The sequence below is a fragment of the Chaetodon auriga genome, chromosome 14 (assembly GCF_051107435.1).
Source record: "Chaetodon auriga isolate fChaAug3 chromosome 14, fChaAug3.hap1, whole genome shotgun sequence".
NCBI lineage: Eukaryota > Metazoa > Chordata > Actinopteri > Chaetodontiformes > Chaetodontidae > Chaetodon > Chaetodon auriga.
In genome coordinates this window covers 14,194,957-14,221,277 of record NC_135087.1, presented here as the reverse complement: position 1 = coordinate 14,221,277, position 26,321 = coordinate 14,194,957, and the positions used below count along the sequence as shown (strand labels likewise).

General features: G+C 44.5%; 1 protein-coding gene across 2 annotated transcripts; it reads right to left on the bottom strand.

Moving 5' to 3' along the window:
* Window positions 1-2,300: 2,300 nt before the first annotated feature.
* Window positions 2,301-25,747, bottom strand: LOC143332059 (G patch domain-containing protein 2-like). 2 transcript variants are annotated; one of them, XM_076749300.1, is made up of 10 exons: window positions 25,697-25,747; window positions 23,760-24,428; window positions 18,631-18,692; window positions 17,676-17,834; window positions 17,439-17,524; window positions 17,276-17,340; window positions 17,129-17,168; window positions 16,922-17,013; window positions 11,942-12,024; window positions 2,301-5,940 (listed from the first exon to the last, which is right to left on the bottom strand). In XM_076749300.1, exons 2-10 carry the CDS (start codon window positions 24,422-24,424, stop codon window positions 5,792-5,794), a joined length of 1,401 nt encoding a protein of 466 aa, XP_076605415.1. In that variant the 5' UTR covers window positions 24,425-24,428; window positions 25,697-25,747; the 3' UTR covers window positions 2,301-5,791. The 2 variants fall into 2 exon arrangements, with proteins under 2 accessions (XP_076605415.1, XP_076605416.1); XM_076749301.1 differs by lacking the exon at window positions 16,922-17,013 and having other exon boundaries at window positions 11,942-12,020; window positions 25,697-25,734.
* Window positions 25,748-26,321: the final 574 nt, after the last annotated feature.

Below are 26,321 nucleotides of genomic sequence, written 5' to 3'. Positions count from 1 at the left end.
TCTTTACAACACATAATGCACATGGCTAAGAAGCATGGAGGGGTGAAACCTCTGGAGCAGCTTTGTGTCGACAAAAGGAGCAGCTGAGGCCCTCGCTGCAAACATAGTTTCACAGGGCTGTCAGCAGGAAAGCAATGCTGCTCTCTCAGACGTGACCGCCTTGTTAGAAAAATGACATGATAACAATGACAGAAATAATGGAACAGAAGTGAAGCACTGTTCTGCAGGTTAAGGAGGGTTTGGTAGGTGGCAGCTCTGTAAGCGATCTTTTGGCCCTGAGTGGGCCACCGGCGTGGTGCCGTGCAGGCGTTCTGGTCAGGTAAGGCAACCATGCGGCGGCTATAAGCCCTGGAGATTGATGGGAATGGTGCCCTCCCTCCCTGCGCTGTAAAAGATTATCCGCTCACCCGCTGGAAACAAAGCTGTGATGGAAATTCGTCTCGCATCATCAGCAACAAAATATCTACACGGCAAAGCGGGAGTCTCTCATTTTTCATGGGCTATATATTAAATAAAAAAGGGCATTAAAGAAAAAGGGAAGGGGGTGGTCTGAGTGATAGCACTAGTTAGTATTTTTTTTTAAATGGGCCACTTGAATCAGGGAGATTATACGGTTTTTATTGGCTGTCAGGAAACACAACTTTCTGCGTACTTCACCCGCTGAAGCTCGTAACGCTCTGATTAGAATGCCAGCAGAAATGAAAAGGGATGGTGCCGGTGTAAAGACACAGGAGGAGCAGCGGGACAAGCACAGATGCCCTGGAATCTGCTCTCGCTCAAATACACAAGAGGACCAACACATGCACGCCAATAAAGCACAGAGTGAATGATCAGGCTGCGCACAAGCTTCAGATTTACACACCAAGTTTCAGTCAGATCTGGTGTCGGAGACTGAGCCGTGCCTACTCCGAACTGGATACATGAGACACATCGAGCAGAGTGTTATCTCTCACTAAGTGAATATTGCATTCAGCTGATATGTGATATTTGAATTTCCCATTAGGCGGAGGGAATATGTGTCAGAGTGAAAAAGCTCAGTGATGCTTGCTCATTTCAGAGCAGGCAGTGAATGGAAACCTTGCTTCACAGTTGCAGTGTGTCATAGAGGTGATAAGGATGAAGTGATGGAGGGGGGGACTCCTGAGGGGGCGACTAGTAAGAAATCTGACTGCTGTTATTCACAGGGTCACCTACACAGGAGCTCATGAGTCAATTTGAAGGCTAACTATCATTTAGCAGAAACTCAACCAACTCAACCCGATCGTGGTGATCTTCTCCCCTGGTTTAGCAGTGTTCTTTTAAAAAGGCGGAACCGATAACCTCACGAGTGAAGCAGCAGATTGAAATCGGTCATTATATCGACTTGAGAGACTCCAGTCTGTTCACGTCTGTCAGCTTGTTCAAACTCAGCTTTCAATTTCCCATAGCAGAGAGAGAGTAACATCAAACTCGCAAACATGACAGAGCTGGCTCTTTCTGACGAGAGGAAGCCATTGATTTTTCCTCCATTTCACCATCAATCTGGTGGAGAAGAGGTGGCTGTGGGTGCTCAGACAGCTGATGATGTGATTTGTAACCGTGGACCACCGGTGAGCGGAGAGAATTGCTCCGAAATCTCAACACGTGGCAAAGTGACAACCACCGTCTTCAGCCTTCAGCCGCAAGATTAACAGTGGGGGATCTACTGATAATCTCCATTGGCCGAGGGAGTATTTTCTCTGTCTGCCACGCCAACATTTGTATTCAACAAGACCGCTGTCAAACCTGACCTCACCTGTGTGCAGTTATTGGCTGGGGGCTACACACCCACTGCCCAGAGGTTGCAGCCCAGAAACATCCCGACCACAGCAGAATAAGAAGGAAATAAGAAATGCAGACAGAGAGCAGACCTGATAAATACACCGCCACACACTTCTAGTGGGTCATAAATTATGATTGAGAGTCATTACATAGTTTTTAAGAAAATCGCACATTATATACCTTAAACACCGTCACATTGTCGTTGGGAGCATGCTGAGGTTAGCATTTAGCTCAAAGCACCCCTGTGCCTAAGACCCAAACCACCAGCATGGTGTATTCAATAACTATGCCAGGGCAACAGCATGTGTAAAAAACTGGATTTAGATTAAAAATACTTGCAGATGTCCTGGTGCTTTAGGGTTTACGATGCATGTGACCACACCAGGAACCTTTGTCGCATGTCGTCACTCCATCTCTCTGCCAGTGTTTCCTGCCTCTCTATACTGTAATACTGCCAAATCAAAGAAAAATATGCACATATAAGTCAGTCTTTGACACGATCATGATCACTCATTTATTGCACACAAATTCAATATTTGAAATAAATAGATACTGCATGTTTTTTTCTATAAATACTCATGACATAGAGGAATGATTATAATATTACCTATGACGTGAAAGCAAGACATTACATTGACTTTAAAAAAAAAATGCGTTCGCTTCATTTTGAAAACACTGAAATGACCTAAATACAACTAAAAGTTCTTAAAACAGCATCTTATCCACAATAATACATAATCATGTTCATACAGAGTTTATTCAAAAGCAGAGTATCCACCTCATACTGATAGTTAATGTTGACATTAGGTGATAAAAAACAGAGCAACTGCATAAACGCTGCACTGCGGGTTTGATTGGATTCTACCATTGTAATGTCTCTTTTAACATCTAGTGACATCGTGCACGCTTTCTAAGGGAGGAGTAATCCTCTTTAGATCATTTGCAAAGCAATTAGACATGCCTCCACTGCCATTAAATACAAAGATAACAGCCTATGAGATAAGATGCTATTTGTACTACGTATCAAATGTGGATAGCTGCCTAAGAGCCCTGATATCAGGGAGATATATTTAAATCCTTGTAAATGAAATTAAAAAATACGACAGTAAAAAAAGACATATCTACTCTACTATCTATCATGAAATTGAATTTATGTATTTAATGTCCTCAGACCTAAATCCTCAATTAATGGACGTATAATTATGCATCACATCATAAATACTACACATTTTGTACAGTGCAATCACTTTAAATGCATGGCTTCATGGATAATATCGAGTCTGACATTCCATTGAACGAGGCAAATATAGAAATACTTTTAGCTGCCACAAAAACATGAGATAATGTAAAATATATTGATCATCGCCAGTGCAGCATCGCCGCACTGACAGTCACAGGAAACCCTGACCACACAAGGTTGGATTTCATTGAGAGAAGGGTGCCCAGATCAAACCGGATCACTTTTGAAACCCAAAGTGAGTTGAACTACGGTGACTCGCAACATGCATTTGTCAGCAGGAACCAGAGAGCCTCTTTTGCATGTGTTTCTATCACCACGACACACTACACAGCAAGAACAAACGCCACTGACAAGAAAGGAGCCACGAAAAAAGCAAATTCCCCACTGACCTGTGACCTGGGGGACCAAGGGGGCTGCCCTGCATGCATACAGAGGAGGTTCAAACAGAGTTTATGACTGCATTATCTCGTCCTCTTCCTCATCACCTCTCCACCCATCAGTGGACACTAGAAGCCAGTACGCTGGAGCAGACAGACCAGGCATCACTCATTCACTCACCTCCTAGGTGCCTTTGTCAGGTGATTGCTGGCGGAAAAAGGAAAACAGATCAATACATCTCCCATGGGCCTGACAGGTAATCTTTACCTGGGATGAAATATGAGTGGTACCAGCCTGCTGGATTCCTTAACTGTAACAGGGCAATTGACTGGCTGCACGGAAGCCATTCCTCCACTTCCTGGCCATTGGAAAATCATTTTGGGGCATACAGTCTGGCTGAGGTGTCATTATGGTGACTGCTAATTACCAGAGAGACGGGTGAGGTGTTTCCCCTCCTGCTACTAATGGCACTGTATCTGAACTGATGCGTCTTCCTTCCCTGTCAATGCCTTGGCACCAAAACACGGGCTGACGGATAAGGCGACGGCGAGAAGCTCCCCTTAAAACACTACACAGTCAATACCTGTCAGCGTGTTCAGGGGCATACGTCTTGAAGAGGCCACCAATGTATTTATCAAAAGCTTCTTTGTGTCTAATTACAAAGCTCAACTACTGGCTGTTCCTATCAATCAGGGGTGTATTCCTGGTGCGGGAAGAGCCCACGACGCTGGTCAAGCTGCAGCGACGGACATAGCCGGGGGTGGGGGGTGGGGGGCAGGGTGGGGTGTGGTGCTCTCTGTCTCAACACTTTGACTGATTCCCATGGCAGGATGTCTTGTGTGAGGCATCCATTTAGACGAGTGTGCACACACAGCATTTATAAATGTCATCCCTGGCCAACATGATCACATAAAGCCTTCTCAGACGGATTACTGCAGACGTATAACTCACGTTAATTGGCAAATCTCATTCTACTAAATACGATTCTTCTCTTAAATAAGGCTTTTAAGTGTCTGAGAAGACATGCGGCACGTAGCTGATGATATTCTGTTCATTTCACTAAAAAGGTATCTCGTGATCATTATAGAAAGTGCATACCTGTGCCTTTTGCTGCTGGAAGATTTCACATAGGCCTGTTTTTTTCTTTAAAGGAATGAAACTTTTGCGCACAAGTTCACTCTGCTGCTTCTCTTCATGCCAACATTTCACTGGAAAACTCACTTTTTAAGACACTCTCCAGCAGAGAGGATTTGATTATGTACAGAAGAGTGTGTTTCTGTTGTGTAAGACTCTCACCTGCACGGTTTAGGTCAATTAGACTTGACTCCTATATAAAAATGCATTTTTCTGAAAATGCTGCTTGTTAACCAGCTTGGTGAGGACTGTTGTGTTTGATCTCACTGTATGCTGCCATTGATCTTTTAATGCATCTGATGCCGAGGGAGACGGGGAAATGTATACCCCAAGGGTAGGTGAAAAGACAGTGCGACTCTCCTCTCCCTCCTCCAGCAGCTCCTCCGACTCCTTTCTGCTGGCTGTCAACCACCCTCTGCACAGCCCCAACAGCAACTAATCCACCACTGCTGAAAAACAGGCTGCTCACACAGATTTGCAGCTCGCCTTGAACTTAAATATATTTGGGGACATTTGAATATAGAAGGTAAGCTGGAGAGAACAGAGGCGGCCCTCCGAGGACCACAGCTACACTCCCTCTGTGTTGTGCTAATGAGCACCTTTGTACAAACTGTAGCTTTTCAAATCCATGCTAATAGGAGGCCTGTACTTTGTGTGGCTCTCTATCGGTGGTCCCCTCTCTGAACCTTGCAGCAGCATGTGGTAGCTAAGCATTCTGATGCTCTCCTGTCTCTGGGATAGCTACGTGCTGCTGCACAGCCATTGTTGCCGCTGTCTGAAAGTAGAGCAGACTCGCCCCCCTCCCACAGCCACCCAACCTCACCTGACCGTCCTCCCAGTGTTCCCACTGACAAACGCTGCGCTACTAGAGTGGACATAATTGCCGGATTGTGTGGTGGCAGGTGGCCTGGAGGCTGTGTGTGGAAGCAGGAGGAGCCGTCGAGTCTTGAGTCAAACGAGGAGCCTCTTGAAGTTGTAGAAGATGGCAGAAGGCTTAACAAGGCTTGATTGCATTAACATTTGTCATGCTTAATATACTACCTGGAAAGACTGGATCTAGCAGTAACATGCTGATTTGAGGAGTAATGATGTGCTTTGCATTTTTTTCTTTGTCTTCGAGTTTGTGCAGCAAGAGGAGTTTTAGCCTTTTTGTTCTCTGGCACAATAGCTTCTTTTCTTTTGGCACGCTCTTCCACACTTAGGCGCACTGGTCCAGTTTCCATTCAGGTGTCCTCATGGTCACCCCTGGAGGAGAGATAAACTCTCAGGCTGAGCAGAAGTAGAGGACCGTGGACCTGGTGCACCTGCTCCCACAGCCTCTAGGGTTGAGGTGTTACTGGCTCCCTGTGCCTCCTCTCTCTGGTGTTCCTTGTGAAATGGGTTGCTAGCTGCAGAGAAAAAGAAAGCAAGCTCTCACAGTCTGGACATGTAACACAACACTGAGAACAAACAGTCTAAGATACTCTCTTAAATCACATTTCCCATCACTGTTTAAATGGACAGCCTCTCAAAAATTTAATTTAGTCCTCCTGGATCGCTCGCTCTTTTAGGTATATTAGAATAAAACTTTGAAGCAATCCTCGTCTAATAGGTTAAATATTAATGAGGTTTTGGTCAAGTGAGCCAAATCCAATTTGGCCCCATATGACTTGTGGACATGGTTATTAAAAGGCCAATCTGTGCTGCTCCTATGGCTTAACTTCCCCCCTCCGGTTATGCTGTGTAAGAAGCTGTATGTTTTTAACTCCATTCATCACACGTTCACATCCCACTGACTACCTTCCTTTTTAAAGATCCTCTTTCTCTTGATCTCACTCACCGTTAAAGCTTTTTTGTCGCTGGGAGTGAAGGGAAATATCTGAAAGAGAACCGGGGCCAATTTTTGCAGAAGGCAGAGGGACTCTAAAACAATTGCTCTCCCTAACATGTTTGATAAATAAATCTTTCCCGATCTACCCAAAAAAGTTAGCGGCGGTCACACAAGACATTTGCGAGGCGGTCCCAGAGCAGAGGACAAGGGAACTAGAAGTGACATTGTGGCTCTGGGCTGTCTCAAAGGATTAGGCATTACAGCATTCACTGGCATGTGCTTTTGCTTGGTCCCATTATATCTGCTTGTGCCTCTTTCCAGATGACTTCTTCCCCAAACTGATCCGGCGGGCAAGATAATTGATTAATATTTCTTGAGGGAATGATGACTAACTGTTGCTGAGGTTCAACCCAAACACTCAGGGGAAACACAGTCAAAGGCCTGGATCAAAATTCAGGGCTTTCCATATTTGACAGATACACAGAAATGGCTGGGAACATTAGGTTTGTGAGTGTGTTAACATGCAGTGGGCATACCAGATACTGGCCTCTATTCTGGGTCAAGGTCACATTGACGATTAGCTGTTTCTACACATTTTTACACTGTGATCAAGAGAGCAGATATTCAATTAAACTAAACATTTTAGACATTACAACACAAGTCCAGGCTGGACTCATTCAAGCAAAGTGACATTATTCCAGTCAGTCGGCTGGATACTACAAATAATACTGCAAAAGTACCAATACAACTATTTAAAAATGCTACAAGTAAAAGTCCTGCATTCAAAATCCTATTTCAGTAAAAGTATAGAAGACTTATCAACCAAATGTACTTAATGTAAGCATTAAAAGTGAAAGTACTTCCACTGGCTGATATCTTTAATATACATTATATTATTAGACAGCTGATACTGATGCATCAGTGCTTAAGTAGCATTTTACTGTTTTAACAGTTGAGATTGATGCAGTTTCTATATAGTTAAGCAGTTTAGTCAGGCCCTCTCCAAAGAGTCACAAGATCAATCTAAAGGGCACGAAAAAAAGAAAGTTCTGATACACAAGTCATTATTATTTTTCCTTTTTTTTCTCGAATCTTTGCTTTTTTGTGAAATATTGGAAATACTCCAGTACAAGCGCCTCAAAACTATACATAGGTGCAGTATTTGAATATGGGAGCTTAGTTTCTTTCCACCACTGATTGCATGCAGGTTGCAGGCAAATAACATGAAGAAATCACAAACAGTAACTGACTAAAATTATCTTTACATTACATGTACAGTAAAAGAGGATTTAAAAATGATGAGCTACTTTTTTATTCAACTGCTTCAATGAAAGATTCACTCAACTGGTTTTACATCAAGGTCAATAAAGACATTACAACGCAAAGGTTTTCTGTCGATGGGAGAATTACAGTACATGCACTTATTGTGGGTGGTAATGGGAGGTTGAATGGAACCATCTTACCATCTTAATAAGCTCTCATGTGATGCTCTCTAAAAACAATAATTACAGGCCTTCCTGGAGCACTCCCCTTCCCCTGTTTATTAATCAGCTAATTACACATTGACAGTAATGGGCCTGCTGATTCCCACACTTAAATGAACAGGGCTGAATAGCTCTTTAATGATTAGCCTTTGTGTTTCTCTCCCCTGCTCGCTCTCCTTCTCTCTCTCATGCACACACACACACACACACACACACACACACACACAACATTCTCTTCACAATTGACAAAATAGGACATTCAAATGAGACCTCCCGCTGAGAAGGTTTGCACACAAATGAGTCAAGACGCACCTGACAGACTGAGCTGCTAAAAACAAACGTGTCTCCACAAACAGTTAGAGTGGTTACAAAAGCAGCAGGTTCACGGTTACACTACATCAACTTGTGTGGGCCTCAGCGCTTGAGCTCAGCCTCCAGCAACAGCAAAACCCACCACCAAAGTTTGGTGGAGCAGCGCAGGCAGGTGCAGGTGGAGACGGAGGAGATGGGGGGGGCTTTTGAAGGACGCGAGCAGGGTGCAGAGTGGAGCCGGAGAGGGCGAAATAGTGCGGTGGGCTGCATTTCTGTCAGCAGAAGTGATGGCTGAGTGGTAGCGTTATTTGTCTTGTGCTGCCATACGGCCCTCGCACTAGCCTGGGCATTAATGAGAGGGGGCCGGACCGCCGGGCAGGAACACGGCGGGCCTCCGACGCAGGTGATCTGTCACGCAGCCGTCTCGCTCGGGCAAGGAGACACATGAAGACAGAGGGGAGGCGGCAGGACTGACCGAGGGGCCGGACGCCACATGGACACCCACATGTGGCACTTTCCAACATGAAGAGATAACCCGCTAACGGTCTGATGAGGCCAGTGAGACTTCAACTCAGCCTATTTGCACCAACTCTTGAAATGCTGCAAACTAAATAAGTTACGGTTTATTACCATCATCCCTTTATGGAGATAAAGATGCAGGGAATTATAGGAGACAGCAGGGGAGGAGTGAAATTGCAATAATGAATTAGTCTGTGGGTCTTTACACTTACTGATTCATCGTTGCCTTTGAATAACTCTCCAAATTTGTGTATTTATTCTCATTCTGAACCACTGGGCTGTTAACATGGTGCTTTTCTCTAATTCACTTACTGCAGAAGACAAATATCAATATTTGGAGAAATTGCGCAAGTGATGGATAAAACCCAAGTTAATCTAGTAGAAGTGACAATTTAAATCTCTATTTTTCATAAAACCCGATAACACATAACAGAAAACACTATATCTAGTAAGGACTCGTTGGATTGAGTTGGATTGTTGGATTGATGGTGCTGCGAAAAGTAGAAAATGGCCAATTTACGGCTGAGAAATGGAGTGGTCATCTAATCCAAACAGATACCTGGCTTGATAAGTTGTTGTGTTTCTTTTTTTTTTTTTTTCCACAACCAGCTTCAGCACTGCCGTGGAAGTGCTAAAAGGGTAAAGAAAGAAGACAAAGCAACAGCTGGGTACCGCCTCAGTAATTCCCAATGGAGCCCTGGAAGACACCTCCAGCCGCAGACCATTTTCACTCCTGATTACAGAGTTTCAAATCAACCACTAACACATACAACAATCCACTTCCTCCGGCCAACTCAAACAAAGACTCGGCTGTCGTGTTCACTAAGAGCAACACGGGGAGCCACGTCGTTCCTTCCACTAAATGCAGTAAACAATCTTTCCATGCAAACAAGATGTTTACCAGAAAACAACCACTCAACAAATCACTGAATCTGATTTTTTTTTTTTTCTCCTCTGTACACATTTATGCCAGAATGGCAACAAACCAAGATTTGTACACAGAGAGTGTGAAAGCTTGTCAGAGTGAATGTGCATCTCCGGGCGGCGGTGAGATTACTGAGGACAGACATGGTGCAGCAGGCTGCCAAAGTAAAGATTTATACAGAGCAGTTGCAGCTGCAGAAACTGACATTGGACAGTATAGGATGCATGATAAATCATGGTGGACAGGGGGCACTAGACTCAAGAAGCAGGAAAACACTCTGAACAGAGCTGAGGGGGGATGTGCCAATCAGGGACTCTCCTTCTATGCAATTTAGGGAAAAGATAATCCGTCACCTACTACATAACACACACATTAAAACACCTCAGAGTGCATGACAGTGTCGCCACTTAAAGAAACATGTTACAGTTATTTAGAGGAGTGGAAAAATGCAGATTGGTAATTTGTACATTTTACACAAATGACAGTTATATTTGATTTCATTTTCATTTGAAAACATACATTTCCTCCTCTTGCACCTCGTACAACAGACTGTGGATCTGTTAACTGTCGAGAACTTGAGGGATGCCCCTTGTTCCGCATGTTGAATATGAGGGGTCCTTAAGGGCCAGAGGTGAATCCTTTTTTACTTTTATGGGAAGTGGTTGAGCGCTGGGGAGGTGAAGGACAGAGTTGCCGGCCGTTCCATCACTCAGTGCAATAAATGGATGCAATCTGTATCCAAGTAAAGCATTGGCTGTTTTTAGATTCCACCTCTTTTATCCAAATGAATGATGGACCCTGGTACAGTGCACTGTGAGGCAATATTAATATACATCAGAGGCCTGCACCCCTCACTAAATCAGGGAACCACCAGCATTTGTTATTTAAATGACAAACAGCAGCTGCAGGAGTGGAGCATGGAGAGGGGACCCAGAAGAAAAGGTGGACAAACCAATTCAGATTTCAATCCGGCAAAGACACAAGGCCCCGAGCCATGACTCTAATGAAAAAAGGCAGCTCCGCTGGTCCAAACAGACACGGGGCGTCCGCTCGGTGCGACTTCCGATAGGATGAACTCCACATCACTTCTGCTTTGAACAGAGAGCTTCAAATGTAACACGGCTACCAAACCTAACTGTTCAATTGCCTCTGCTGTTAACTCACCAAATATTTTCTGTAATTTTGGTAGAATTCCAAAAATGTACTCAAGCAACATTATGTGACCACTTTACTTTAAAATCGTTTTGATGGCACATTGACTTGTAATAGGGAAAATGATGCTTCTTTCATTCCCACTCTGTGTGTAAGGCTGCTGGAGCCCACCGGAACAGCGCACACTGCCCAAGTGGGCCTCAGAACCAGGCTCAGCAGCCTCTGCAGATATCACGGCAGAGATGAAGCGGCCAAAGAGGCAAGAGAAGCAAGAGACAAGAGTAAATGTCAGACTGGCTTTTAGTCTTCAGCGAGAGCTTCACGAAATGAAAGGCTGCAAGACAGATGCCAAGTTGGCCTTCATGCTGTCGGACTAGTAAGTAATATTAGCTGGTTTGTTAAGTCATGCACTTGCTTGATATTTGGCTCTGCTGGCAAAGCTGTCAACTCACTCTTTTTTGATCATAAGTTATACAATCATAACAAATGCATGTGTGCAGCTGTCCAAATCTAGTGGCGTAAAAGTGAATTGCACTAAGAAACTGTAGGGGCGACAAATCGCTAAAAAACAAAACAATTCTTGCATAATGTTGTAGCCATGCTAGCTGCTAACTAGGCTTCCTCCCCCAATCCCATGAAAAAACAGTTCATTGTCGTCACTCATTAACAGTGCTGAGGAAACTGGTGATAAAACAAACCAAACAAACAAAAGATTCAGGTTAGCCAGACAGCCTTGCCAGTATCAAAGCACCACATTAACTTTGGGTATGCATGCTAATTAGCATTTAACATGAAGCAATTTATACCATAGTTGTGGGTAATTTGAAACTCTGACCTGATGTGACACTGAAGTGAATTGTATGACAATTCATTTGACAGCTGTTGAGATATTTGACTAAAAACCTCAACCTAGAGAAAAAGTCGGCGGGTCGCCAAAGTCAGCAGGATTCATCCTCTGAGGACCGTGAACAACACAATTTCCTGGCATTCCAGCCAACAGTTGTTTAGATATTTCAGTGGCTAAAAACACCACACAACACAAATGATAGCTTAAGATCTCTCTTTGAGATACGTAAGATTTGGAGTCTGCAGGTTTGATCTTACGGGTGACAACACAACATGTCCACTAATAATATACCCAAGTGGTGAGGAGAGCAGGGATTCATCATCTGTGTGGAGGGCTTTACCTGATGTGACGGCCACGGCGTCTGTTTCCCTCCTCCTCCTGGAGTCTCCTGTGCATAACAGTCCTGGAGTGACGTTAGTCTGCCTGGGGGGGGGGGGGGGGACACGGACAGAGAGAACAGACGTTACTCACATTATGATGATGCAGCTCCCATCCACAACACACACGTGAACATGTAGAAATTTAATAATTTCACAGGCGTCGATAAATGCAAGCGCTGCACATTTGCAAATGCTGCAGCTGACATTTAGCCTCAGTAAGGTGCATATTTTCTTAATTTTTCTTCATTAATCCATGTTTTCACCACAGAGCATACTCAATGAGGAGAGGTGCTGGGGTGCATGTGGCTGAGTCACTGCAGAGTTCACACAGACAAATTACACCTGCTCTATGCCTCCTGTGTCATATGTCAGGAGCCCTGAAATAGGAAAAGCCCCCCCATACCAGCTTAATAGCCCTGACTTCAGAGATGTAAAGTTAAGGTCAAGGTCCGTTCCATCACTGGGGTGGGGGGGGGGGAGCAGCTGTAGATGCAGTGTGTGTTTGTGTGTGGGAGGAGGGGGGACAGATTGAGTGAAGGGAGTGTGTGAGGGAGCTACAATAAGATATAATGCATATTCTGGTCGTTATAAGCAACTAGACTGCATTTCACAGAGGATTTAAGGAGTCATATGGTGAGACGCCCCAGTAGCTTATCTGATAGAGTGCACGCATCATGCACTAAGGCAGCGGCCCCTTGGTTCAGTCCAACCTGGGGTCCCTTGTCCCCTCGCTCTGACCCTTTCCTGTCCATCTTCAAATGTCCCGTCTAACAAAGGCCAAAAATGAATCTTAAACAAAGCACAACATGGCTGTGTGCTGTTTGAAAATGTCAAAAAGCAGAAAGGGTTCACACAGAAGCTCCTTGTTAACCAGCGTGGCTCATCTTGGACTGCAGGCTATACGAAGCTCACAACCCTAACAGGCACATGCTACAATAAGGCCCCGTCAGGGCAGCCTTTTAACAGGCAGCATGTTCCATGACCTCAACACCCATAAATCACATGACGGGTGTGCAGGCATGGGGTGTCGAGAGCAGTGCAGGGCACGCTTTGAGCGAAGTCTCTATGTTGTATAATCAATAGATATAAAAATAAATGGCCTGACCGTTATTCTCTCCCTGCTACCCCTCTCTAATAAAATCCCAGTAATGCATATTTCATTTACTTTTATACTTATTGATTACCTGTACTCCAGTTAGTAAATCACGCGCCTATCGATCCCTCAATCGTACCTCTGTCGGACAGCACATAACCAGCCATTTGCGCCCCTGATAAAGAGCTCAGGCATTGAACTCCCCACAGTAAATCTTTGCAAACTAACTTTTTAATTCCAAAATCGATCCACATTTAAACGTCGCATTATTTCACAAGGCACGCCTGCGGTATTAAAAGTAATACCCTGATGCATTTGGTCTTAATGTGTGGAGGTCCATCCCTCCATCTCTTCCCTCATTACACCAAGGCTGAGGCACTCCAGGGCCCCTGCCGCCTGGAGGGAGGCGAGGACCCTCCCCTGCTGCTGAGAGCTGAGAGGCAGACCCGCTCCGGGGCCGCCAGGGGCCCACAGAGACACTCCGCACAATGCTAATCAAACATGAGAATACCATCAGCTGGCTCATTAACCAAGGAAAAACACCACCATTCATCTCTGAGCAGAACCCAAAGGCTGTTTACAAGCATGTTACATGGCTCAGTGTAAAACTGAGAGAAGTTGTAAAAAAACGCACAACAGTGTTTTTATTATTTAACATCTGTTACTTCATCAGCTTTAACAGCATGACAGATGTTGGCCAGTTGTTTTGTCCCTAAATCTACAGAAACTGTGATGAGAAAACTAAGATTGACTTAGAGGCAATGAGCAATGAAAAAACAAGTCGTACCTAATGAAGACGGCCAACAACAACTAAATTCTGTCAAAGACACAAGGACACTGAGGAAAAAGTCTCCAAGATAGATTTTCAGGTCATATGAGACGCTTTTAAATGCAGCGCAGTCCCTTAGGGTACAGAGTAAAACGGCACTGACACAGGGTCAATTGTAATTTTGGCGCCCACATCCAAAAGCAAATATATCAATTAAAAATAATAAATCAAAAGAGGAGTGAGGAGCTGCAGTTACAAAACGGCCATCTATTTTCATTAGGGTACATGGCGCTTCAGGTGTGAGCAGGATCTCAAGATTAATAGAGGTATTCAAATGAATCAGAAAGGATTAGGGTCTCCAGGGAACATAATCAATAGCTCCAAATCAATAATCAATAGGCCACTCACACCAATATACTAACTGCTGACACAGAGATCTCACAATTAAAATGAAAACTGGGAAGGGAGTGGCATAAGACTATGATTTATCTCACAGCGCAAGTGTCATTTAGAAATAAATAAGTCAATAGATAAAAGCTGCCGCTGCCTGGCTCAGGTGGGAGGCAGTTATGCATTTTAACGTGGCCGCCGGCCCCGAGCATTACGGCCAAATCCCACAAAGCATTGCGCCCATTCGCGCGCCGATACCAGGATAAACAGCACGCAACCTCATACAGCCTTTATCACTTAGCATCAAATCTCTGATTGTCGCCGTCAACTCGCGGCAAACAGGAGATGACAGCTTTTATTAATACAGTATCATTTCGACCTGGCCGCGGTACAAGATTAATGCTTACACTCTGCCCACAGAGAAAACACTTTTCTCTCAAGGGTGTTTGGAAACAAAGAAAAGTCAGACATATGGGAGCTCAGCGCTAGAAATCGATCACGCGGGCACGACGGCGAAAAGAAATGAAAATATAGTGAAGTGAAATCAGGAGTGGACACCTTAAAGTTTCGTTAAGAGCAGGCGTGAGTAATCATAGCGTTTCTCATTGACATGCAAAGCGATAACTGATTGTCCAGTGTTGTGTTTGCATGTGAATGTGTGTTTTGGAGGAAGTTAAAGTACGGGTGCCGTGTGTGCAGAGCTGGGTCGGAAGGACAGAGCAGCAATCTCGCTGGAGAGTGGATTTGAGCAGCTTGGGGAGATAGACTCAGCTCGTGCCGTCCAACGGGACACATCAGAAGCCCCTCTCGTCAATCCCCCCTCTCTCCCTCATTCATTTGGGAGTATGATTTATACTTTTTGAAGTGAAGGGTCTTGAATCCCACTATAAAGGAATTAAGAGGTCTCCCCTGAGTCCGCCATTCAAATGAGAGCATGGCAGGGATATGAGGGCTTTTTAATAGAGAGAAATTAGTATTCACAATGCCTCAAACTGGAATCTGAAGGAACCTTTCAGGTGGAGAAGAAAGGGCCAGTTTAGAAAAGAAAGCCCTAAGAAGTCGGGGGCTTTTCATAGCAGTCGTGTTTTTGCCCCTCATCAAGGAGTGCTGGAGCGCTCTGTGAAATAACCCAAGAGAGAGGGAGGAAAAAGAGTGTGTGTGTGTGTGCGTGTGCATGTGTGTGTGTGTGAGAAACAAAATTAAGAATGCACCATAAATAGGCAGAGTGGAAACAATACAATGAGGAGTCCCACAGTCTCGAGGCCAGGGGGGCTAAGCGGCTTCTCAACAGTCCCCCATGCAGATGCATCAGTTCCAGGGATGACTGGGAGCGATGAGATGCTTTGACAAACATCTTTTGGATAAACCTTTTTTTTTATGCTTCTGTGCAGTCCCAGAAATGCACAGATTTTAATCGGCACTGCAACTATGTCAACACACAGTATTTCTCTATTTGGGAACGCTGACCTTGAAAACTATTGAATTGAAGTATTACTGCATCCAGCTGCAGCTGTCTGTTCTGAGTTCAGCTCAGACTTCAGGCCAGGATTGACATTAACATTAATCTTCTGCTTGTCGTCCTGGAGACCCCAGGCCCTCTTTAACAGCTCAAAAAAACACAGTGAACATCGTTTAATCACCTCAATACTACATGACTTAATTAATTACACGAGAGATGTTTACAGTATAAACATGATTGTAATCTGATGACAAATAACAGAAAACACCACATTACGTCTGTTTGGGTTCTCAGAGACTTCAAACCCTCCAAAGCTTCCAAATGTTTATTTCAATTTCTCTCAATGGCGTTTTGGAACAGTTCGTTCATAAGAGGACTAAAAGGGATTTAGGCGTCTCTGGGGTCTCACTGACCTCAAACATGAGTAATGTCACTGTGTAGGAGAGCATACTGTAGATTTCTTTGTCTGTGAAAGACTTTTTATATATTTGTTCACGTATACAGGAACATGCAAAACATGAATTATTACCTCTTTTGGTGTAAAAACAATGCTTTATGATATTTTCTGTATTCTGTCAACACTCTTCTACAAATTGGGTTTTAATGAGTTTGAAAGAAAATACTAAATATATATATAATTGAAGAAAAAAGGCTTGATTATACAATTATTATTATTATTATTACACATACAGGGTCTGTGAGAGCCCAAGCAATGAGGAAGTAAAGCCAATGTCAACAGAATGGGTTGAGATGGATGTGGCTATTCAAATATGTGTGCATGTGTGTGTTAATCACCACTGAAAGGAATATGTATAAACTAAAGATTAAAACCTTCTCGAGTGGATTTACAACATTTTTGTTTTGAAACATGCCGTCAGTTCACTCATTTATGCAGCAGTACAGGGCTAACAATTAGCTCCTATAAGGTCACTCAAACACACATTTAGGTGTGTGTGTGTCCCTCCTTCACAGGCTAATTTCATCTTAGTGTTGAAGATGAAGGTCTGGGACCTGAATCAGCTGATCTGCCCACACACAAACACACTCAGTCTCAGAGGAATCATCTCAGTAAAGATGACTCTGGTTAACAGTGACCTATGCTCTGTAAGCGATTTGTTTAAATGAGTTGGCCATAGACTGATCCATCAATATATTGAGCTTTGATTGGAAAAAGGTGTCTCCGATAGGCCCTTGAGAGGCTACTTTATTTAACGTGTGGCATCAACTACCTGTTTCTGCAGACTGAGGAGGAACATCTGAGATGGGAGCTCTCTGACACCATGTCAATAGGACACACTGGTAATGGGCACAAAGGGTTCAACTGGAAATTGAAAGTATCAATAAGATTTAGATTTTGCAATTTCACCATTAAAGTCTGAGCAAAATTGGGGCCAAAAGGATAATGAAGCTTGGAAAAAACTTGTACTGTAACATACCTGGCTTCGGTCTCGGTTTCCAACAGAAGGCAGCCAAAAGCTAAAAGGAGACAATCAAAGTATAATTACTGATGGAAACAGATGGACTTAACAAGAAGAGCGCTATACAATGTTGTTTTTAAAAGAGGTTTAACCAGTATATCGTACTCTCTCTGATAAGGATCTCGGGAGAAGTGTCTCAGTCTCTCCACAAACACCGGCATGCTGTTGCCCTGTAAAACACAAATCAAACACACACAGTAAGAGAGACACACCATAAAAACTGTATAACTGTTCTCTCCAGAGGAGGAAGATGCCACTTTGCTTTAACCTTGCTGGGAAGCCGCCTCCTGTCCTTCCTGATACAGCAGGCAGCAGAGCCAGGCACTCGTTTCAGACGTGAATGATACCGATACCCTGCAACAGTACAAAACGCATTAATCTTCCTGTGTCGCAGAATGGTCAGAAAAGATCATTAATGTTTAAGATAGAAAGGCGAGCAAACTCGACTGGTGCAAGAAAAAAAAAAAAGAACGTGGATCCAAAGCACGCAGTCAGCGTCCTCTACCTCTCTGAGAGGGTCTTGCAGGCTGCAGGAAGGTGGGCGAAGGACGGTTGCCCTCGAGGGACAGCTGGCTGTCTGAGTCCCAGCTGGGCAGCAGGCCGGCCACGCCCGTCCCAACTCCACAGTCCCCCTCGAAGAACCAGTCGCTCTGCTCGTCATCGCCTGCACACAGGGACGGGGAAGACCGCATCGGTTAGCATGCTTACATATTTTTCAGTTCTCCTTAACTGATGTTAATAAAACTGCCAAATTAAGAATTTCCTCATTTAAAGTGCTATAGTACCACTGTAAGTTCACAGGACCACTAAACAGCAGCCTACAGTGCAGTTTGAGGACAATGTTGGAAATAGGAGGTAAATGTTGGAGCAAAGCGACTGATTCAAAACACTTTGGAGAAATTCAATCACCGTTGTACTCAAGTTTGGGAGAAACTAAGCTGCTGTGTGTTTGGCTGTCCGACAAACTTCAGCGGAGCTTCGACTGACATGTGGCCGTCAATAATGACTACTCCTTTAACTACACACCACCAGACAACAGCAGCCTCGTCCCCAGACCTCGAGCTCCTCTCAGACCTGTCAGTCAGCAGAGAACACGCAGGAACCATGCCTCTCACAGTCAAGGTGTAGTGACAACTGTTAAATCAGAGGCCGCCTGGCCCCACCACAGCTAATGAGATTAGCAAAGGCTTCAGCGCTCATTAACACGACATGACAACGTCTTATTAGAGTCGCCTGGGTGCCCAGCAACCAGCCCATTGTATCCTCCCTCTCCAGGCCGGCATTCCCTCAGAGTCGAGCGGGGTATTGTCCAAATCTGACAACTCGTCATCTTTCTTCACTCCATCAAGAAGGCTTCAACTGTGAGCTCCAAATACTCTAAATCAAATCACTTACTAGTTTGAAGAGATGAAGTGATCTTAACGGTTTCCTGTATCTTCAAATTATGCCTTTTTTCATACCTTGTCTGCCTTCATCATTGGTGAACAGGCCAGGGTCACTGCTGCATGTGCTGCTGGTTTCCCTGCAAAGAAAAGAAGGAAAACATCACATGTGAATGATCCCCACTGACCTGCGCCTTTAATATCGATAACCTTTGAGGATGAAGAACTCTGTTTTGACTTGTCATCTCAAACCCGACGGGTTCTTTAGGTCAGACAATGTTACAGCGTCTGAAAAGTGAACAATGCGCATCAAAAATTTACATGGCCCCGTAATGTCAATATTTAACATGTAACATTCAATAATAAAAATAATGAAGAAGTCCGAAGCTGGAGGTCGACATAAATGGAAATGACACAAAAAGACAGAGCGTGCTGTGTTCTCCCTTGTTGCGATAGCAAACACAAAGGCATGAGGAGAGGCTCTGATCGAAGCCACTGAGTGACATGCACAATCTAATTGAATATCCTCCGCTGTCAGCTCCAATCTAATCTGGCCTGCGTTGTGGAGGATGACAGGAGAGCGAAACACATTCCCCTGCCCGCCCCTCCCTCTGGGTGTGCCCCACACACACAGAGATCCACAGACGTGCCGCTTCCACACTACAACTGGCCAACATCTGCTGTGTGGGCTGCTGCTGCTGCTGCTGCTGCTGCTGCTGCTTACTGCCTAGACAGCTCCATCGCTGCTGCCCCAGGCAACCCCTGTTACACTGCCTCCACACCCTCTGTGCCCCCCTCTGCTACCCCAGACCACCCTGGGTTTCTCTGCCTTTCTCACACCTCAGCCACCTTGAACTGGGACCTCCACACACTCCAAGGTCATGGGGGGGGCTGTTAGGGGAGGGGTGGAGGTGATGAAGGTGGAAGGTCCAGAGCTCAAAAGAGGATTTTTTTTTCTCTGAAAGTATACCAAACTGTCTCGCTGCTGCCATTCCTTACTTTAATTTAAGTCATTAAATAAATGCTCACTATTGTGTATCGATCGTGAAAATAATTCCCAATAAAGGCACTGTTTACTCTTGTTTAAGTAAGTTTACTAAAGATTACAGTGCCCGGCAGTTTTGGGAGATTACTGAGCCTTTTATAAAAATGACACTATATTTAGGGATGATGCACATATTTCACCATTTCTAGAAATGTGACAGTGTCAGCCAACCAGCGAATATCCATCTGCAGTCCATCGACACATTCATGTATTTATGATGTGCCTGATGGTCTTGATTGCCTTGCATTTTTCTTCCTGTTTATCATCGCTGACCTTGCTCATAGGAGAAGGCTGGAGGGTCAGATATGCGCTGATACGGTGCTTTGCCATATTGCAGAGGCCTGCCAGTGACGACAGGATCAGAAAAACGTCGGCCCAGCCCGCACGTCTTCCTGGCCAGATGGCCCTGCATCATCTCCCCGCACATCCGCAAGAAGCAGATGTGAGAGGGAGCAGGCCTCTCCGGGGAATCTGGAAGATGTCTGGCCTCGCCAAGCAGTCCTGGACCGTCCCTCCACCCCTTCAGCCCTCTCTCCAGACTGACTCCCCAGGCCTCTGCTCAGCTGTACCCCACCTCTGGACACATTGGCTGGCATCTGGAGCACACAACACTCCAACACAGAGGGCACGGCCAAAAGCTCTACAATAACTACAATTTTGGTTTTATGCTTCATTCCACGACGTTTCTTAGAAATTAGGATCCAGTGATTGTTAACCATTTCCAGCAGCGCGGTGTAAAATAATGTGTTTGCTTCTTATTGGAGGGATTTTGTGCAAAGTTTGAAAAAGAATCGCAGGTATAAACAATTAATTAGAGACACCCATTAAGTATTTATCCGTATTAAAGGTGTAATGTGATGTCGCTTGAAGCAGCACAGGGCCGATGTGAGACCGTTTCCATTAAGTGCTGCCTAATTAATGGCATGAATTATTGAGACCCCCATTTTTCTTGGGACCAAAAGAAACACCTCCTCTTTCTTCAGCAGTGACCTTTGTCAAGAAAAGTTGACAAACATTTTGGGCAAACTTGGGTCTTCGGCACAAAAGAGCACTTCCCCCTGTCAGAAAATAAGATATCCTGTTGTGGATTAGGTGCTGTAAACACAAATAGGACTTAATTAGATAAAATACCATATGTCCATGGTGAAACAAAGGCAAGGGCAAAAACTGCATTCCAGTATTTCAGAGCTGAACTCCCCACATGGCCCTATTGTCTCTATACAAGCCAAAGAGGTGAAGCAAAACACAGTATCCAGATGAGCACTAATCATTAGGATATAATCCTCAGCTCCTGGGAGAGGCAGACCAGTTTGCACAGAGATTACAGGCTAGCCGCCATTTATTGAGCCCGGGCTCATTCTGCAGAGGAATAAAGAAGAGGCAGAGACGGAGGGGGGCAAAGCGCTGATAACAATGGATCCGTGGGCTCTTCAAACAAGCCGCCTCAACCCAAATCCATGCCCTCTTCCATGGGTGTCTGATTATAAGGTTATCCCACCATCCCTGAGCTGCAGTAATTGGATTAGTCTCAGAGATTTATGAAAATTAACTTCAGCAAATGCTGCACTGCTTCCCCCCAAAAACTCCTCGTAGAGTTTTCAAAACAGAAATCATGGCACGATAAAGACAAGTGCGAGAAAAGCACACACGGTGGCTTTGTTTTTCTGGTGCCGGGGTTGAAGTCAGCATCACCAGCAGCAGCAGCACACAGCTGGAGACGGAGGCTGAGCCCAGGACGGCGTCTACCCACAGGTGAGGCCTGCTTGCCGGGCCAGCCTGGGTGCCAGGTGGCCTCGTTGCCAGCAGGCTGGGCCAGGTCTAATCAAGGATGTGGAGACCAACTGGAGCTGCCAACATCTGCTCCCCTCGCACTTGGGTGGCTGAAGGCAAAGCTCTGCTCAGTACGCACGTAAGAGGAGTAACCTTGAGGAGCGACCAGACGCTTCATATGAAAAAGGTTAATGGAATGAATGGAGACCTAAGAAATCCGAGTGCTCCAAAAGACATTTCAACAATGGCATCTGTGTCCGACATCAAATGGACCATACGCTCGCTGAGTATAAATATTGCTGTTGTACCACTGTCAACCCCTCATCACTGCTGCCATTTGTTCATATCCTTTGCCTCTGCCACGGCTTAACCACTAGATTGTTCAGCCCTCAGAACAGTGTGGCAGTCTACTGAGCAGCAATCAAGAGCGTTGGCGTGGTGTAAGTGAGAAATGATTGACAGCGTGCCACGGTGTTCCCATTTATTTCTTCTCCGGAGCTGTTTTCTGTCAGAACGGCTATTGATTTTTCCATAAAGTAAGAAAACAAGTACCGTTTAGGGGCTAGGGAGGTCAGCACAAATTAAACCAGAAGATGTAAAGCCTTCCGTCTGTCCCATTACCCGTTACCTCAGACGTCTTCTTCTCAAAGGAAACACATTGTGCAGGAGCACGGCAAGACATTGAGAAAGGGAACTTCCAGGCTTAAAAGATTATGTTACTGAGTGTTATACTGACACTGAACTGAACTGCACGGCTGTCTGTCAGTTTATCACACACGTGGACCACGTGAGGTACTGAATACCAAAACACCAGTGATACTCTATGATTGCTTTACTTTACTGCTACTATTACTTTCTTTTTTCCTGATTTACTAAACATCTCAATAATATCCCATGATAAAGTATGTAATGTAATATTGCCATCAAATTTTGTACAGGCGTTCACGATCCCCAGAGGATGAACCCAAATCATTTTTAGCCTAGTTTTCCTCTGATTTCCACTTTTCCAGTGAAATATCTCAACATGCATTGAATGGATTGACACCTTTGGTGCAAACATTCAAGGTGCCCAGACAGTGGGCAACTATAGTCAAGGTTAAGATAACACCTGCTTAGCATCAGCATGTCACTGTGAGCATGCTCGCATCATGGATGTGGTTAGCACTCTGATGTTAGCATTTCCTATCCGTCACAGCGCGGCTGCGTACAGCCTCACAGAGCTGATCGCATGAATGTGGATTCAGACTTAAGTCACTGTAGTCTTTTTATGTCTTATGTAAAAGCACTTTTGGATAGAATTACCTGATTGCTGAATGTCTTATATAAATAAGTTTGTCTTGTAAATTGAATATCTTTGACTGGTTTTTGACTGTTTTTCAATGTTTTTCATTTCCTGATGTTCAAAAGACCAAATGATTTATTTCAATTATTTGAGGAAATGATCATCAGATTAACCAACACAGAAAATAGCTGTTAGTTGGTGACAGTTTATAATTGCCAGAATGATCATTTCACCATTTTGCCTTTTTGATTCCACCATATATTGTAATCTTGCCGTGCTGTAATAATGTAATGTCCCTCTCTGCTGCCACTTTACAGCCACATTTAGTTTTGCTAAATAAAATACACACAAGAGGGTGCACTGTGGGACACTGGGACAGGCCCAGCTTTAATTACCCAGCCCAAGACAGGAATTCATTTCAAAACAAATCAATACCAAACCAAGTCACTTATTTATTTGTGACAATATTTCTCGAAAGGAAATAATGAGCTGGCAGATGCCCGGAGGCATAACTATCAAAGATCCCTCCCTGGTGATCATATCAGCTATAGGAGATGAGGATGAAGAGATTCTATCATTCATTTTTAATGTCAACTCAATACTTTAAAGTGAAGTGGTATGATTGTGATACCCTTTTTTTTGGTTTAGTTGAGGACATGCTGAATATTGACAAGTGGCTCGATGAAGACAGGCAGTATAGATCATTTTAAATGTCGCCTTGTTTAATTGCTTCTGTCTGATAGTAGTTATGATCATGACTTTTATGCTATGGGTTTAACTGCCTTGGTAACTTTCCATTTAAAGGGTAAAAAGGGCTTTAAGAGTTCTGAGCTCCTTTTTCAGTATGGTTTTAATCCCGACTCTTCAAACAATGGCAGGGTTAACATTTGGCTTTTTGAAAAACTGTAAATTAAGTGTAAGATTTTAAAAACTGGAACTGCTCATTTTTCACACATAATGAGCCTAAAAGCTTTTCATAACATCCTAAATGAGACACCAAATGTGGCGTGGATCTCTTCCTATAGGGCCTTCCTGTGTAACAACACTGAAGAGACTGATGAACAAAAAGAGGAAGAAAATACAAATATGCTTCCTTAAATCGAACATTACCCTTCAGACATGTTCTCGTCAGCAGCATCTCTGTGCTCCTTGGCCATCTTTCTCTTCCAGCACTCCTTTCCCATCAGCCTGGCTCCTTCGGTCTGTCGGTCTGCTCCGATCCAACTGCCAGCCCTCTTCTTTGATCCTGACAGATGCTGCATCCTGGACGGCCTGTGCCTCCGCTTCCCATCGACACCAGAAACCTTTAGCTTCTGCTGCAACCTGACTGTGACGTCTGAGGTCATGCGTTTGACCTTCCTCCGCCTCCTCAGCGGCCGTCCCGGGTTATTCTCCGTGAAGGAGTCAGACTCCGGCCAGGACGGCTGCCGCGTCCTGACCGGGCCTCTCTTGACGGAGCGCCACCGGTTGGTTGAAGTCATGTCGTCAGAGTCACTGCAGTTGGCCACGGGGGCAGCGATGGTTGAGGAGCAGTTCCTGTTCCTGTATTCTTTAGTCTCGTCCAAGCTGGACTCTGAGGCCTCAATCCAGCACCGCCTGTGCTCCAACGGATAGAGGGAGGATTCTCGACAGCGCTTGCGGCCTCTGCGGCGGCGGATCTGCCGGCGCTGCCGCAGAGGGCTCAGGACCATTTCCTCCCACAGCTCTCCCAGCTTACTTTGCTCTGAGGTCTGCTCCAGAGCAGACACCAGGTCCTGCACCAGCTCATCCATCATGGTGCTGGAAAGCAAAGACAAGAAAGACGTAACAGAGTTCAACAGAGTTCAGCTGAGTCGGTCAAATTTAGGACGCTGCCGCAAGGATGGATAAGTAGTTAAACTCTAAACCCCAAAAGTACATTCAGACACCGAATGGTGACATCATTATATTTTATAATTACATATATTATCATTATATTTGTAAGTGGACCAGCATCAGTGAGAAATGTTTGAGAAAACAGACACACAGTATATTTGATGGGGATTCAACAATATGTGTTACATGAGTCAATATAAATTTATCTACCATCAGAATTTCTGCCATAATGTTTCTGCCATGACTGCTACCATGTTAGTATTTCTAGGTGTTCTGGGCCACTGTGGTGATTTTTCCATCATTGTTATAAAGTATCTTGATTGGTCAGGTATACAATATGCTGGATTAACCAAAAACTCATAGTCATGTCTGGTTATTTTAAGCATAAACTGTTTCTACAACCCTGATTCCTAAAAAGTTGGGAGACTGTTTAAAACATAAATAAAAACAGAATCCAAACATTTGCAAACCAGCTGTGTTTACAGACAACAGGTTAACAAAGTGTTCCTGAGTTCATGCACTAACATCCTTCATACAGTCATGTGTTCACAAAGTGTTGAACCTCCCTCCATCCTTGCTTGTGAACGACTGAGGATGTCCCTTTCATACCCAATCATGATACTTTCACCTGTTAAACAGGATCCAAACAGGTGTTTTTGGAGCATTGAACAACTTCCCCGGTCTCTAGTTGCTCCTGTCCCAACGTGTCTGAAACGTGTTGCTGGCATCAAAGCATATATTTACAAAAATCAATGAAGGTGAAGAGGCAACACATTAAATATACTGTCTTTGTACCATTTTTTCCAGAAGTCTAGCAGCATAAAACTGCAGATGATCATCCACACTGAAACTTTCAAGCTCCCCTGGTTTGACTGATAACAGCTCGTTTGGGCGCTTGCAGCTACTGAACACACTGCATCTTCATGACTAGCTGAGGAAGCTACACTCACTGGGAAGCTGTGCAACAGCAGAACAATGGCAGAGGCAGGCTGAGCTGTGTGTTACATAACAACATGTCACACGTGAGCTGAGCACAAGGACAGCCTGCACAGCCACACATCTGCTCACTGCCGACCACCAGCGCAACACAGCGTTTAACAGCGTTTCACACAGCAAACGAGACACACACGAGTCACAGCCACCTGAATGTTCGCTAATAACAGCCACAGAGTCCACTGAGTCTGAGCACTCACCAGTCGCAGCTTGTCTTGTTTTGTTTTCAGCACAGCTGACACACCAGACGCACTTCCGCCCTGCTCGCCAGCCAATCAGGTGCCTCTGCCTCGCTGTGACGCGGCTGTAAAGCAGCGCGCCACACCAGCACAGCGTCCATGAAGATAAGAGCAGAGCAGGCTGCGAGGCTGCAGATAGCACGTGTCACTTCAGCACCGATCACAGCGAGACTTGGAAGAAGGTTACAGACGGGGTCCTGTTACTGTCCAGGAATGTGTCTGTGATACTCAACAGAAATCATAACGATTCTCTGTTGTAGTGCGTCGTTTCATTCCCTAAAGTGACCTCGTAGAAAAATAACCCTTTCACTGTGACATAGACCTAATTATAATAGTAGATGCATACTGTCAGGGCCATAGTCCTGAAATACAAAGGTCATGAGTCAATTTTATATAATAATAATAACAAGAAGAAGAAGAAGAAGAAGAAGAAGAAGAAGAGGAAATAGTAGAAATCATTGTCATTGTCAAAACTCATTTTTATCATTATCATTTTTTAACACCCACCTTATCTTTAGCCTTTTGCTTCCTTAGTTACTGTCAAATAGAATTTTGTTTGCATTACTACTCATCTTTACTCCTCACC

Bases quoted from the DNA above. Each gene is read 5' to 3' on its own strand.
- LOC143332059 (XM_076749300.1), bottom strand. From the start codon at position 24,424: ATGATGGATGAGCTGGTGCAGGACCTGGTGTCTGCTCTGGAGCAGACC. The intron at 17,525-17,675 runs GTAGAGGACGCT...GTACTGTTGCAG, and splicing joins TGCAAGACCCTCTCAGAGAG to GGTATCGGTATCATTCACGT. The intron at 17,341-17,438 runs GTTAAAGCAAAG...TGTGTTTTACAG, and splicing joins GGAGGCGGCTTCCCAGCAAG to GGCAACAGCATGCCGGTGTT.